The sequence below is a fragment of the Peromyscus californicus genome, unplaced genomic scaffold (assembly GCF_007827085.1).
Source record: "Peromyscus californicus insignis strain IS unplaced genomic scaffold, ASM782708v3 Scaffold_5__1_contigs__length_169319896, whole genome shotgun sequence".
NCBI lineage: Eukaryota > Metazoa > Chordata > Mammalia > Rodentia > Cricetidae > Peromyscus > Peromyscus californicus.
In genome coordinates, this window is record NW_026294573.1 from 167,286,648 (window position 1) to 167,298,212 (window position 11,565).

Genomic DNA, 11,565 nt, shown 5'->3' on the forward strand with positions numbered 1-11,565 from the left:
GACTCGTGGGGCGCACGCGAGGGCTGCCAACCGCTCGAGCTGCCAGCGCGGCTCGGGTCCCCTGCCCTGCACTCGCGCCGCTGTCACTCGGGCACCGGGCTCCGCCGCGCAGCTACGCCCGCCAGTCGGAGCGCTCTCAGCCGGCTCTGAGATCGCTCCACACACGGCGCTATATAACCCACCGCCGGGAAGCGCCGGCCGCTGCAGTGGCATCGGCCCTCCCTCCGCTCGGCCCTCCCAGTCCCCGGGCGCACCCCGCCCCCGGCCCCGCTCCCCCGCCTCCCACCCTCCGCCCGCTGGCCGCCCCACCGAGCAGGGCAAGCCCCTCTCCCACGACCGTGGCCGAAGCCTCCCGCCCTCGTCGCGTCTCTCTCGGCGGCTCACGCCCCCTGCCGTGGGTCGCCGCGGCTGGCTCCTGCCGGGTCCCGCGGTCGCCAGCGCACCCCCCATCCTCCTCGGACCGTCCGGTCATCGCTCTTTGCCGGTCTCGCCACTTTCGCCAGCCGAGGGACTGTGGACTCCGCGGCCTGCGATCAGGCGCTGCGGAAGACAGCCCCACTGGCGGGCGAAACAAGGCCCTCGGCAGCGCGGCCGAGGTGGGGGCTGCAGGGCTGCGTGGCCACGGGCGGCAGAGAGCCCGCGGAGGTGGCCGACAGTGACTTCGTAGCTCAGCTAGCCGCTGGGGACGTGAACCCCTAGACTCCGGAGAGCCTAACGGGAATCAACGCCAAGAAGGCTGCCCAGAGGCCGGGTCAACGTCGCCCTCCAGCCCGGTGGGCTGGGGAGTGATGCATGCTGGGACTTGTAGTTCACATCCATGGACGTGGCTTTTGGGTCCAACGATTCCGCGGAGCCTGAGCCTAACGTTGTCAACGCAACCTGGGGGAATTAAGCCCCGAGCAGACAAGGTGTCAGCGTTGTGCTCATTAAAAAAATGTTTTCAGTGCTTTTGTTTTCCCGTGAGTTTTACCCTGGAGTTAACTGACAGTGACTAAGTCAGACTGTTGTTAATTTTGCGCCTGCAAAGTGAGCTCTCAATTCTAGATTCTTTTCTGGCTTATCTTAGGACAGCTATAAGTCCTGGGGCTTCGCGCTCGCGGTCCTTTAAGGGGACAGCGCGCATGCGCCAACTTCCTCTCTTTTTTTTCCGACTGGAACCATGGAGGCTGTGCCGTAAGTAGATTCTCCACTTCTCCGGAATCCTCCTCCATCCCCGAAAGTAGAGCCGTTTCGTTCCCCTTTTCCGGTCTCCGACTGTAGCCTGCACCACTGCCTACTTCTCTGAGTGTTTGTGACGCTGCGTGACAGCAGGAGGGGGCTGTGGATGGCCAAGGCGCGGAGGCCTCGGAAGCCCCAGGAGCAGACAGGGCAGGATGCGTGCGGAACCCGACACTTGGGCGGAGGCCCATTCTCCGGGGCAGTGTATTTCGAGGGACCCTGAAACTAAGTGCCTTGGTGGCTAGAGTTGCCTTAGGCGTCTGCCTACCGGCCGATACCTTCCGCATGTGGAACTTGAGACTTGAACCAGGGTAGCTTTTTAGAGCCCTGGAGCCTTTGCCCTGAAAGTGCGTGGGAGCAGTTCCCGCAGTACGGTTTTGCAACTTTTTGTGACTGTTGAGCGTTAGAGGCCAGGGCTGATGACGGGGGTAGGCATACGTCTTAGTGTCATGTGCTTGCCTTTAAGTAAGGCGTGTTTTAAAGGTGAAGATTATGGGCACCTTAAAGCAGGACATGCTAGAACAGCGGAGATGCCAGTGGTTAGAGTGAGTGACTGTTGTACCGCCATAGTGCTGAGTACCTGAGGAGTTTGATACAGCACCGGGAGGTCTTGGACTTCCTAACAATGTTGTTTGCTAATGACAGGGAGAAGAAGAAGAAGGTTCCTGCTGTGCCAGAAACCCTCAAGAAGAAGCGAAGGAATTTCGCAGAGTTGAAGGTGAAGCGCCTTCGGAAGAAGTTTGCCCTGAAGACAGTAAGTAAACTTTGGGCCCTTGGTCGCGACTGAGAATGGAGTGAGATGTTAGTAAGGTTTATCTGCTTCCTTGTTGTAACAAACGATCGCTAAAGGGGCTGTATCGTGGTCGTATGACCGGTGGGTCGTTCTGGAATATCTGTCTTTTAAGAAGTCCCACACTGGCGAGACAGTTTTCTAGCTCTTTGAGCTTGGGAGCTAAATTGTGAATAAACGTTGATTGGCTTTCAGCTGCGAAAGGCCAGGAGGAAGCTTATCTATGAGAAGGCAAAGCACTATCACAAGGAGTACAGGCAGATGTACCGGACCGAGATTAGGATGGCTAGGATGGCAAGGAAAGCCGGAAACTTCTACGTGCCTGCAGAGCCCAAGTTGGCGTTTGTCATCAGAATCCGAGGGTAAGTGCACTTGGAATCACGTTCTGGGAGCACTGGTGCTGAGACATTGACAGTGTTGTAGATGTAGCTGGAAAGGGGCACCAGGGATTTGTTGAGGGTTTGTTGGTGAGGCCTGTACCTAAGCTGTCCACTGTGATGGCACGGTAGGAGTAGGTGTCCACAGGTGTCTAAGAGTTTACCATATACTGTAGTACTGCAGCACAGGTTGTTGATAACAGAGATAGGCATTCAAAGCTAGAGGCAAGTTGGTAAGTATTTATTGGGACCTGTGTACAGTCTGTTGTGGCTTAGTCTCCTGTTATTATTTGAAATTACAGTAAAAGCTGGATGAACATTTTTGGTCTCTTTCTGTGGCAGTATCAATGGTGTAAGCCCAAAGGTCCGCAAGGTGTTGCAGCTTCTCCGTCTTCGTCAGATTTTCAACGGGACCTTTGTTAAGCTCAACAAGGCTTCAATCAACATGCTGAGGATTGTGGAACCCTACATTGCCTGGGGGTGAGTTTTCTGTTGAGTAGGTTAGTTACATGAATTTTGATACTTGAGTGGCTGTGTCCTTACTGATCACTTCCTGATTTTCCTACTTCAGGTACCCCAACCTGAAGTCGGTGAATGAGCTCATCTACAAGCGCGGCTATGGCAAAATCCATAAGAAGAGAATTGCCTTGACAGATAATTCGCTGATTGCTCGATCTCTTGGTAGGTCGTGCTTTTAGGGGTAGGGGTTGATGCTAGACCAAGGCCATATTTTCTGGCCACACTTGTGTTTTTACTTTTATTTGTATACATGTGGGTAGAGGCCTAAAGTTGATGTCACTGCGTTACATGGTGGGGCTAGGTCTTACTGAGACTAGAGTTGCATTCTGACCTAGACAATCCCCTGTCTCTGCATGTACACACAGGCCACTGGACTCCTCTTGTTTTGGGGGATGCTTCATTGTTTGTGAACTCCAGTCACTACTCTTGTGCAGCAAGCTCTTTTATCTCCTGAGCCATTTCCCCTGCCTGGCCTCTGTGACTAATCTTTGCATGATCCCCAAAATCCTTGATGGTTTTAAGAAAAATAAATGGAAGGAGGCTTCACATCTTTACTTTTGAGACAAGGTCTCCATCTCCCTGTGTCTCTGGCTGGCCTGGAACTCATTTACTTGCCTCTGCCTCCCAACTGATAGGATTAAAGGTGTGTGCCACCATGCCTGGCTTGTCCTTCTTTATCTGATTGATCATTTAGTTCTGCCTATAATGGTATTTGTTGAGTGCTTTTTAACATTTGGTGATCTTAGACTCATTTTTTTTTTTTTTCAGGTAAGTACGGCATCATCTGCATGGAGGATCTGATTCACGAGATCTATACAGTTGGAAAACGCTTCAAGGAAGCAAATAACTTCCTGTGGCCTTTCAAATTATCTTCTCCACGAGGCGGAATGAAGAAAAAGACAACCCATTTTGTGGAAGGTGGAGATGCTGGCAACAGGGAGGACCAGATAAACAGGCTTATTAGACGGATGAACTAAGGTGAGAGATGGTATATTGAGACAGGATCTCTACATATTTCTGGCTGTCCTGAAATTTAGTGTATAGACCAGGCTGGCCTAGAGCTCAGAGATCTGCCTGCTTCTTCCTTGCAAGTGTCGGGATTGAAGGTGTGTGCCACTGTGCCTGGCTGAGAAATAGTTTTAAGGGAGGCCCTGTAATCTTGAATGGTTTCTGGTAAATGTTGACTGGGTGTGTTGTTGAGTTTTAATATGGGGGAATCTGTCTGCCTTGAGTGAAGTATGATCCTTTACAGCTGATGTTGACTTGTAGCGTGGAGGGTAGTCTCTAATGTGTGTGTGTTTTTCCCTTTCAGGTGTTGCCCGTGGTATTTTTGTAATCTGGTCAGTTAATAAACAGTCACATCTGGCAAGCTGAAATGTGTTGGAGTCTTTGTTGGCCTGCCTCAGGCCTACCACTAGTAGTAAATTCTAGAATATGAAAAATTAAGTCAGATCAACAGTTGTGTTATGTTTTTTACTTTTAAGTTATGCTAAATGAGTCAAACTTGATAAGCATTTGTGGTTTCTAGGAAAGTTTGGTGTGCTAGACATTTACTGCTCAAGTTCCATGTCTCCAGCTTTGGCTTTCCTGGCAGCCTACAGCTGAATACATTTTTCTTTTTGTATCCCATCTTGTTTTAATTTTTAGTTTTTATGTGTATGGATGCTTTGCCTGCATGTGGGTGCCGAGGCTCCCACCTCTGGAAGAACAACCACTGCTTTTAACTGCTGAGCCATCTCTAGCCCTTCCATCTTGATATTTTTAGCTTTTGATCTTAAGTGCATGAGTTAAAAGTACTTTTTAGTGTATATTTTAAATATATATAGACATTATTTCAGAGCATCTTAAGCAGTTACCGTGAGATTGGTGAACAGAACCTAAAAGCTTTTTTTTTTTTAACGTGTGATGTCTCATCCCCTCACACTAAACCCCTTTATCGTAGATCCTTGTACTTTCATGTCTTTTTGTGTGTGTTGCTACTGCGTTTAATTCGGGTGCCTGTATGCACACAGAATGTAGAGTTATGTGCCCTCACGGAAGGCAGTTTACCAGTAGTTATACCACTAAGGGATATGACTCCCCCTCACCCAGCAGCTATTAACTACCTACCTCAGAATGTAATATATCACACAGTAAATGTTTTCTGGTCTTCATTAGTTGTACCAAAAGTCTTGAGTGTATTGTCAAATAGATGACTTAATTAATCTGGATGTGATGCTACACACTTTGAATCCCAGCACTTCAGAGACAGGTGAATTTGTGCCAGCTAAAGGTACATAATGAGACCTGGTCTCAAAAAAGATGTATGAAAGCTCATCTGTGTGCTTGTGAGTGGAGTTAAAAGGCTCTTGTGAGCTGAGAAGTGAGCCATGCCCCTTGCTCAGTTTGTCTTAGTGAACAGGTGGAGCCAGAGTTTATAGTCTGTCTTGGCATGTCAATCAACTATCTTGAGAAGTCGGCCCATTTCAGCTGTTGGTGCCTCCTTGGTTTCCAAGTTTTAGGGGAATAATGAGGGTGATGAATGGCCTCTGAGCAATCAGAATCATAAATACAGTAAACTAGTAGGTGGTGGCCTTTATCAAAATCTTAGAGCTATCTTGTGATAGTCTTCGATAGCTCTTCCTGGAGCGCATATAGTCCAGACTGCTTTAACTTTTCTGAGTGCTGTCACTATAGGTGTGTACCACCGTTTGCAGCTATATGTTCACAGAAACTTACCATCGTAACTGGTGTACTTTTAAGAATATATGAACCTACATTATCACCAAAATTAGGAAATCTCTGGGCAAGTTAGGCATAAGTTGATGTGAAGGAATGCTTGAGATGAAGAAGTGGACTACATTCTTTCTGCAGATGTGTTAGGGGATGGGTTTGCATGTAGAAATCAGACATACAGAACCAGTGAGTGAGAAGATGAAGGAACTGCAGGAAAACCATTGTGACTAAGATAAGCAGATAAACTGGTGTCGAGGATCAGTTTCCTGTGTTTTCTGCACTTGCTGGACTTAACCATTGTTTCCTAGTACATTTAACAGGTCATTTGTGGTTGTAGCTGAATTTTAGGATGAGAATTGATGGGTCCATAACCCATCTCCACACTGATTTGGGCTGAAGTCTGGAGCCTGGGAGGTAGCTTGGGGGGTTAAAAAAACCTGTGGCACACACGCTAGACAGACAACCTGAGTGTTAGGAATCCCTGTGTATAATGGGGTACATAATCTCAGCACTCCTACAGCAAGATGGGAGTCACACACATACACACACACCCTGGCCCCAGGAGCTTGTGTACCCCCTGGTCCGGAGTATCCAGCACAGAGGCATACAGGGCACCCTTCCTCAAACCGAGCTGGAGATGAGGACTGATAGTTTCCATGTGTGCTATTGGACAGTGCACTCTGCTTTAAGGAAGTCTCCCTTGTCAAATGGGGAAAATTCTTGTATATAGCCTCATAGGGTAATGACGGTTAAGTATTTGTGGTCATCTAAAAAGCTACTTACTTGGTAGTGTAGCTTGGACACAAAATTAGCTTGTCCAACACTAAACAACATAACTTCTGCTTTTGCACATCCATCCAGCAGACAGGACAAACAGGTCTGGAGATGGGAATCCCAGTCAAGGTGTCAGCAGACCCACAATCCTTCTGAAGGAAAGTAATCGCCTTTAAAATGAAAACTGATTTTACCTTTACATCTTCCCTCATTTGTAAAATAGATGAGATGACTCAGTGGTTAAGAACCCTGGCTGCTCTTCCACAGGACACTAGTTAATTCCCAGCACTTATGTGGCAGCTCACAACCATCTGTATGTAACTCCAGTCTTGGGGCCTCTCAGAGGGTATCAAGCATGAAACACTTACAAACCACCCATGCATAGAAATATTTAAAATTAAACTTGCCTCTGTTTTGTGTGTATGGAGGTACCAGTAATTGAACTTGGGTCATCAGGGTTGGTGACAAGCACCTTTACCTACTGAGCCATTTCATTGTACCCTATTTAAGGGCCTTGTGACATCGAGCCACTGGAAAAAACCCAGATAATTTCTCCATCTCAAGGTCTTTAAATATATCTGCAGTCTTGTTCTGTATGGTGTTCACAGGCTCCAGGATTTGGAGCATGGAAATTTCACAAAGGGATGCCCAAACTACCTTGTCAGCTGTAGTCTTGAGTCTGAAGCACAGGGCCCACGGTCCACCCCACACCCGTCCCTAGTCTAACTTTGAAGCATTTGGCACATCTGAGACTTAGTTGCTCCTCCTAGCCACCAGTGTAAGGCTTGATGCTTAACCATTGTAGAGTAGCACTAGAGTTCCTGAGGGCGTTGCAGCCACTTCACACACCCTTTTCTGTACGTTCATTAACTGACTTAAAGATTTTAAATAGATTAGCAATCAATTGAAGTCAACAAGGAAAATGTATGTCCTGGCTAGTTTCTTGTCAACTTGACACCAGTCATTTTGAGAATAGGGATCCTCTATCTTAAAAACTTTTCTGGGTAAGCCTGGGGTGCGTTTTCTTGATTGATATGGGAAGGCCTAGGTCATTGTGGGCAGTGCCACCTTGGGGCACTTGGTTCAGGGTGGTTTTTATATTTTAAAAAGGCTGAGTAACCTGGTAAGCAGGATTCTTCCACGGCCTCTGCATCAGTTCCTGCCTGAAAACCCTTTCCTCCCCATGATGCTTTTGGTCATTGTGCTTATCACGTCAGTAGAAACACCAAGACATACTTCAAAAGAAAACGTGAAATTGTTCATAATTGGTTTCCAAAAGCCAACCAATTCATTCGGTGCATGTGGCTGGGGTTCTTACTAAGCATTGTTGGCAGCTACTTCTTCTGTCACATTTATGTTATGGTGCATCACCTAGAATGCTGCCACATTTGTCCAAGCATGTCTTAGTTTTTGTTTTGTTTTTTTTTTAATTGATGCTACTACTCTATAAAGCAGAGCAAGGGTGTTTGGCCACTCTTGGAAAAGTTCAAATCCTTCATGAAGTCAACTTGACAAGTCTTTCTTGGTTCAATTACATGAGGTTAGAAAAAAGCCATTTCCTTGCAACACCCCAGAGAGATTTCACGCACACACGCTTTTTTTGTTCCTCTGCATTGTTGGGATTAAGACATGACACTGGTAGTCCTTTGGCTGGGTCAGCAAGGTAGCTCTGCAGGCTGAGTCTCATGCTGCCTAGCCTGAGTCTGCTCCCCAGAGTGGGAGAAGAGGACCGACCAACTCCTGAAGTCCTCTGACCCTCACACGTGCATGTGCACAGAGAAAATAAACTTGGTTTGGTTTAAAACAGTTAATACATAGGAAATACAGCTTTGTGGGAAGATTCCAAGTCTCCTGCCTTCAAGTGAACACTAGATTATCTTTCTCTAAAAAACTTGATAAAGCTGAACTGCTGAAGCAGCCATCAGTTCCAGTTACCAGTGTCAGCCCCCTAACTTTCTTTTTGCCGAGAAAAGCCATTTCCCGTCCCAGGATCGAGCACTGAAACATCCAGTGTTACCTACCTCAGTTCGTTCTCTTCCCCAAACGACTTCTCTGACTCCATATTCTTGAATGCTATCAGGTCTCCCTCAAACACAGGCCCTACTGCTCTCAGGTTGCCAGCACCTCCTGGACAGATCTGTCTGCCTTGGGACTGCCTTAGCACTGCCGAGGTCCCCAGTGCCTGCTGAAGATCCAGTGAATCAACTTATTTAGAACAATAGCATTTGAAATTCCAGGCCTCCAGTTAGCTGGCGCATTGTGGTTGTAGGGTATTTGTGGTAGAGGATAATAAGGTGAACATGAAGTGTGCATCTGTGTTTAAGTGTGTGTATACACATACTATATATATGTAACAGTAGGACAGTTATATAGGAGTAATGGGACATCATAACAGCATGTTACAGGAACACAGTTCATATTATAGAAATTGGAAAATTTTATAAAGGAAGTTGGGGTACAGATCGCTTTGATACTGTCCCCAAGACACGAGATGAAATAATTGTGGACTGCTTAGTCTTAATAGGTAGTATTTCCCATTAAATTAAGTTATTAAAATTTAAGTTACTGTGTTACGCGCACATCTCGGGAAGAGGACAATCTTGTGGAGTTGCTTCTCACCTTTATGAGAATTCTAGAGATTGAACTTAACTCATCAAGCCTGCATCGTAAGCACTTCTACCCATTTGCTGGCCCCTAATTTACTGTTAAGATATTGTATTTATTTTGTATATGTGTATGTTATTCACATACCACAGTGTGCCTGGAGAGGCCAGAGGAAAACACCTGCGATTCCTTTCCTGCCATCTTGTGGGATCATGGATGGACGGAACTCAGATCAGGCCCTGCAAAGTATCTCTACCCGATGATCCATCTCACCGTCTCTGACTTGAGAGAGAGAGAGAGGGAGAGGGAGAGGGAGAAGGAGAGGGAGAGGGAGAGGGAGAGGGGAGAGAGAGAGAGAGAGAGAGAGAGAGAGAGAGAGAGAGAGAGAGAGAGAGAGAGAGAGAGAGAGAAAGAGAGAAGAAAGGCTGTGAAATGCAGATTGGCCTTGGCCTTGAACTCAAAATCCTCCCTCAGTCTCCCTCCCACATGCTGAAATTACAGGTGTGCACCATGAGTAACTTGTCATCAAACATTACATGTTAGTAATTGTTAGGATATTTATACCAACTGTATGTGGAAGGTATTAGGTACCCTTTACCTTTTAAATAGCATCATAGTTTTGCTTTTAAACAAATGAGAAAAACCTTTTTTGGCTAGAAGAATATAATTGCATTTTCCATTCTGTTAAAAAGTCTAGGGGTTGGGGATTTAGCTCAGTGGTAGAGCACTTGCCTAGCAGGCGCAAGGCCCTGGGTTCGGTCCTCAGCTCTGGAAAAAAAAAAAAAAAAAAAAGTCTAAGTAAACATGTGAGTTTGCCACTTTTCTGTGAATTATTTTCACATTTTGCCCTTTGTCAGTTCTTCTGACTGGGATGTGGACAGGCTTGTGCTGGGGAGATGGCTCTGGGTTAATTACCTGCTGCCCAAGTGTGAGGTCTGGAAGCGGCAGAACGCATGTAAACCTGCTGTGGATATCGCTTTATATAAATAAAGCACTGATTGGCCAGTGACCAGGCAGGAAGTATAGGCGGGACAGGAGAGAGGAGAATTGAGGAAGGAGGAAGGAAAGGGGGACTGGCTGGAGCCACCGCCAAGACAAGGAAGACGTAAAGTACCGGTAAGCCACGAGCCACGTGGCAAAGTAAAGATTAATAGAAATGGGCTGAATATAAGAGTGAGAGCTAGACAATGATAGGCCTGAGCTAATGGCCAAGCAGTTTAAATAATGTAAGAGTCTGTGTGTTTGTTTTATAAGTGGGCTCCGGAACTGGCAGGACTTGGCAGTGGGAGCTGGAGCAAAATTCTCCAGCTACATAAACCTGGTCGGGATTGAGTATGTCTGCCATACCTTTGCTCCTAAGGGGAGATGGGAGGCAGTTAGAATAATCCACAGATGCTCAGGGCCAGCTAGTCTGGTGTGGACAGCACAGACCTTGTCTCAAACAAGGGGGGCAACAGCCATGCTTGTTCTCTGACCAACAAACATGCCTGCACTCAGACATACGCACATGTGCGTGGACATGGAGACACACACACTTTAAAAGACTTCAAAGAGAGATGGTAAAACTGTAAAATAATGTGGCCTTTCTGGATTTTATGATGTCATTGGCAAATAGTATGAGGTACATTTTCTAGACTTGGCTCCCTCTGTTTCCCTCTGTGTTTTGAATGTTTGTGTTCATGTTGAAACTTAATGCTCAACAACATCAAGAAGTACAAGATTGTACCTTGTGGTGGTTAGGTTGAGAGCTTTGTCCTCACGGATGGGATCAGTGCCGTATAAATTGGCTGGGGGCAATATGATAGATCTCTTTTTGCCCCTCCCCATTTGACATTTGTCTTTCTGGAGCATGCAGTGTTCCAGGTGCCTTCTTGAAAGAAGGGACTGTGCCCTTATCAAACACTGACCCTGCCTTCCCTTGGATCTTGGACTTCTTAGCAATAGAACTTTAAGAAAACAAGCAAAAACGTTTAAGGGAGATTTTTAGATACCCAGAAAAGAGCAGTTGGGGAAAGGCAGAGTTTGTATGGTGCAGGAGCCAAAAGGACACGTGAAAGAAACATTTGAATCTTGGTATATTGTTTGATCCATATCATCTCTTCTATGTGATTCTCCACTTTGCAACCCGGGAACTGAATTTGTAATTGGTTTTGAAATGGACTCAGACATGTTTTCTCTTAATTTCTACCCATTAAATTCTTCCCTTAAGTTAATATGCAGCCCAGTCTTCTATATGTCTCATTAGCTTTTTTTTTTTGCCAATACTTTTATTTATATAAAGTATACACATGTGTTTATTGGAGACAGGATCTCATGTATCCTAGACTGGCCTTGAACTCATGATGACCTTGAACTGATCCTCCTGCCTCGACCACAGGGTTTGGGATTACAGAGCATATGCCACCATGCCCTCTTTTATGTGGTGCTAAGCACCAAACCCAGAGCCTTGTACGTGCTAAGAAAAGTATCCACCAAAAAGTCTAAATGCCCAGCTCCACTGAGCCTAGTTTCAGATGAGGGGTTAGCTTTATCTACCTTAGTATTACAGTCCGGGTCTAATTTGAGTTA

General features: G+C 46.4%; 1 protein-coding gene across 2 annotated transcripts; it reads left to right on the forward strand.

The window, feature by feature from the left end:
* Positions 1 to 1,055: 1,055 nt before the first annotated feature.
* On the forward strand, positions 1,056 to 4,273 carry Rpl7 (ribosomal protein L7). 2 transcript variants are annotated; one of them, XM_052715833.1, is made up of 7 exons: positions 1,056 to 1,173; positions 1,864 to 1,972; positions 2,204 to 2,370; positions 2,728 to 2,865; positions 2,957 to 3,066; positions 3,673 to 3,882; positions 4,217 to 4,273. In XM_052715833.1, exons 1-6 carry the CDS (start codon positions 1,160 to 1,162, stop codon positions 3,879 to 3,881), a joined length of 747 nt encoding a protein of 248 aa, XP_052571793.1. In that variant the 5' UTR covers positions 1,056 to 1,159; the 3' UTR covers position 3,882; positions 4,217 to 4,273. The 2 variants fall into 2 exon arrangements, with proteins under 2 accessions (XP_052571793.1, XP_052571792.1); XM_052715832.1 differs by lacking the exon at positions 1,056 to 1,173 and adding an exon at positions 1,696 to 1,763.
* Positions 4,274 to 11,565: the final 7,292 nt, after the last annotated feature.

What these genes read in the sequence shown, in the direction of transcription:
- Rpl7 (XM_052715832.1), top strand. Translation starts at nt 1,711, where the DNA reads ATGGGCACCTTAAAGCAGGACATGCTAGAACAGCGGAGATGCCAGTGG. An exon ending in CGGAGATGCCAGTGGTTAGA is followed by an intron (nt 1,764 to 1,863) that starts GTGAGTGACTGT and finishes TGCTAATGACAG; the next exon opens with GGAGAAGAAGAAGAAGGTTC. An exon ending in TTTGTCATCAGAATCCGAGG is followed by an intron (nt 2,371 to 2,727) that starts GTAAGTGCACTT and finishes TTTCTGTGGCAG; the next exon opens with TATCAATGGTGTAAGCCCAA.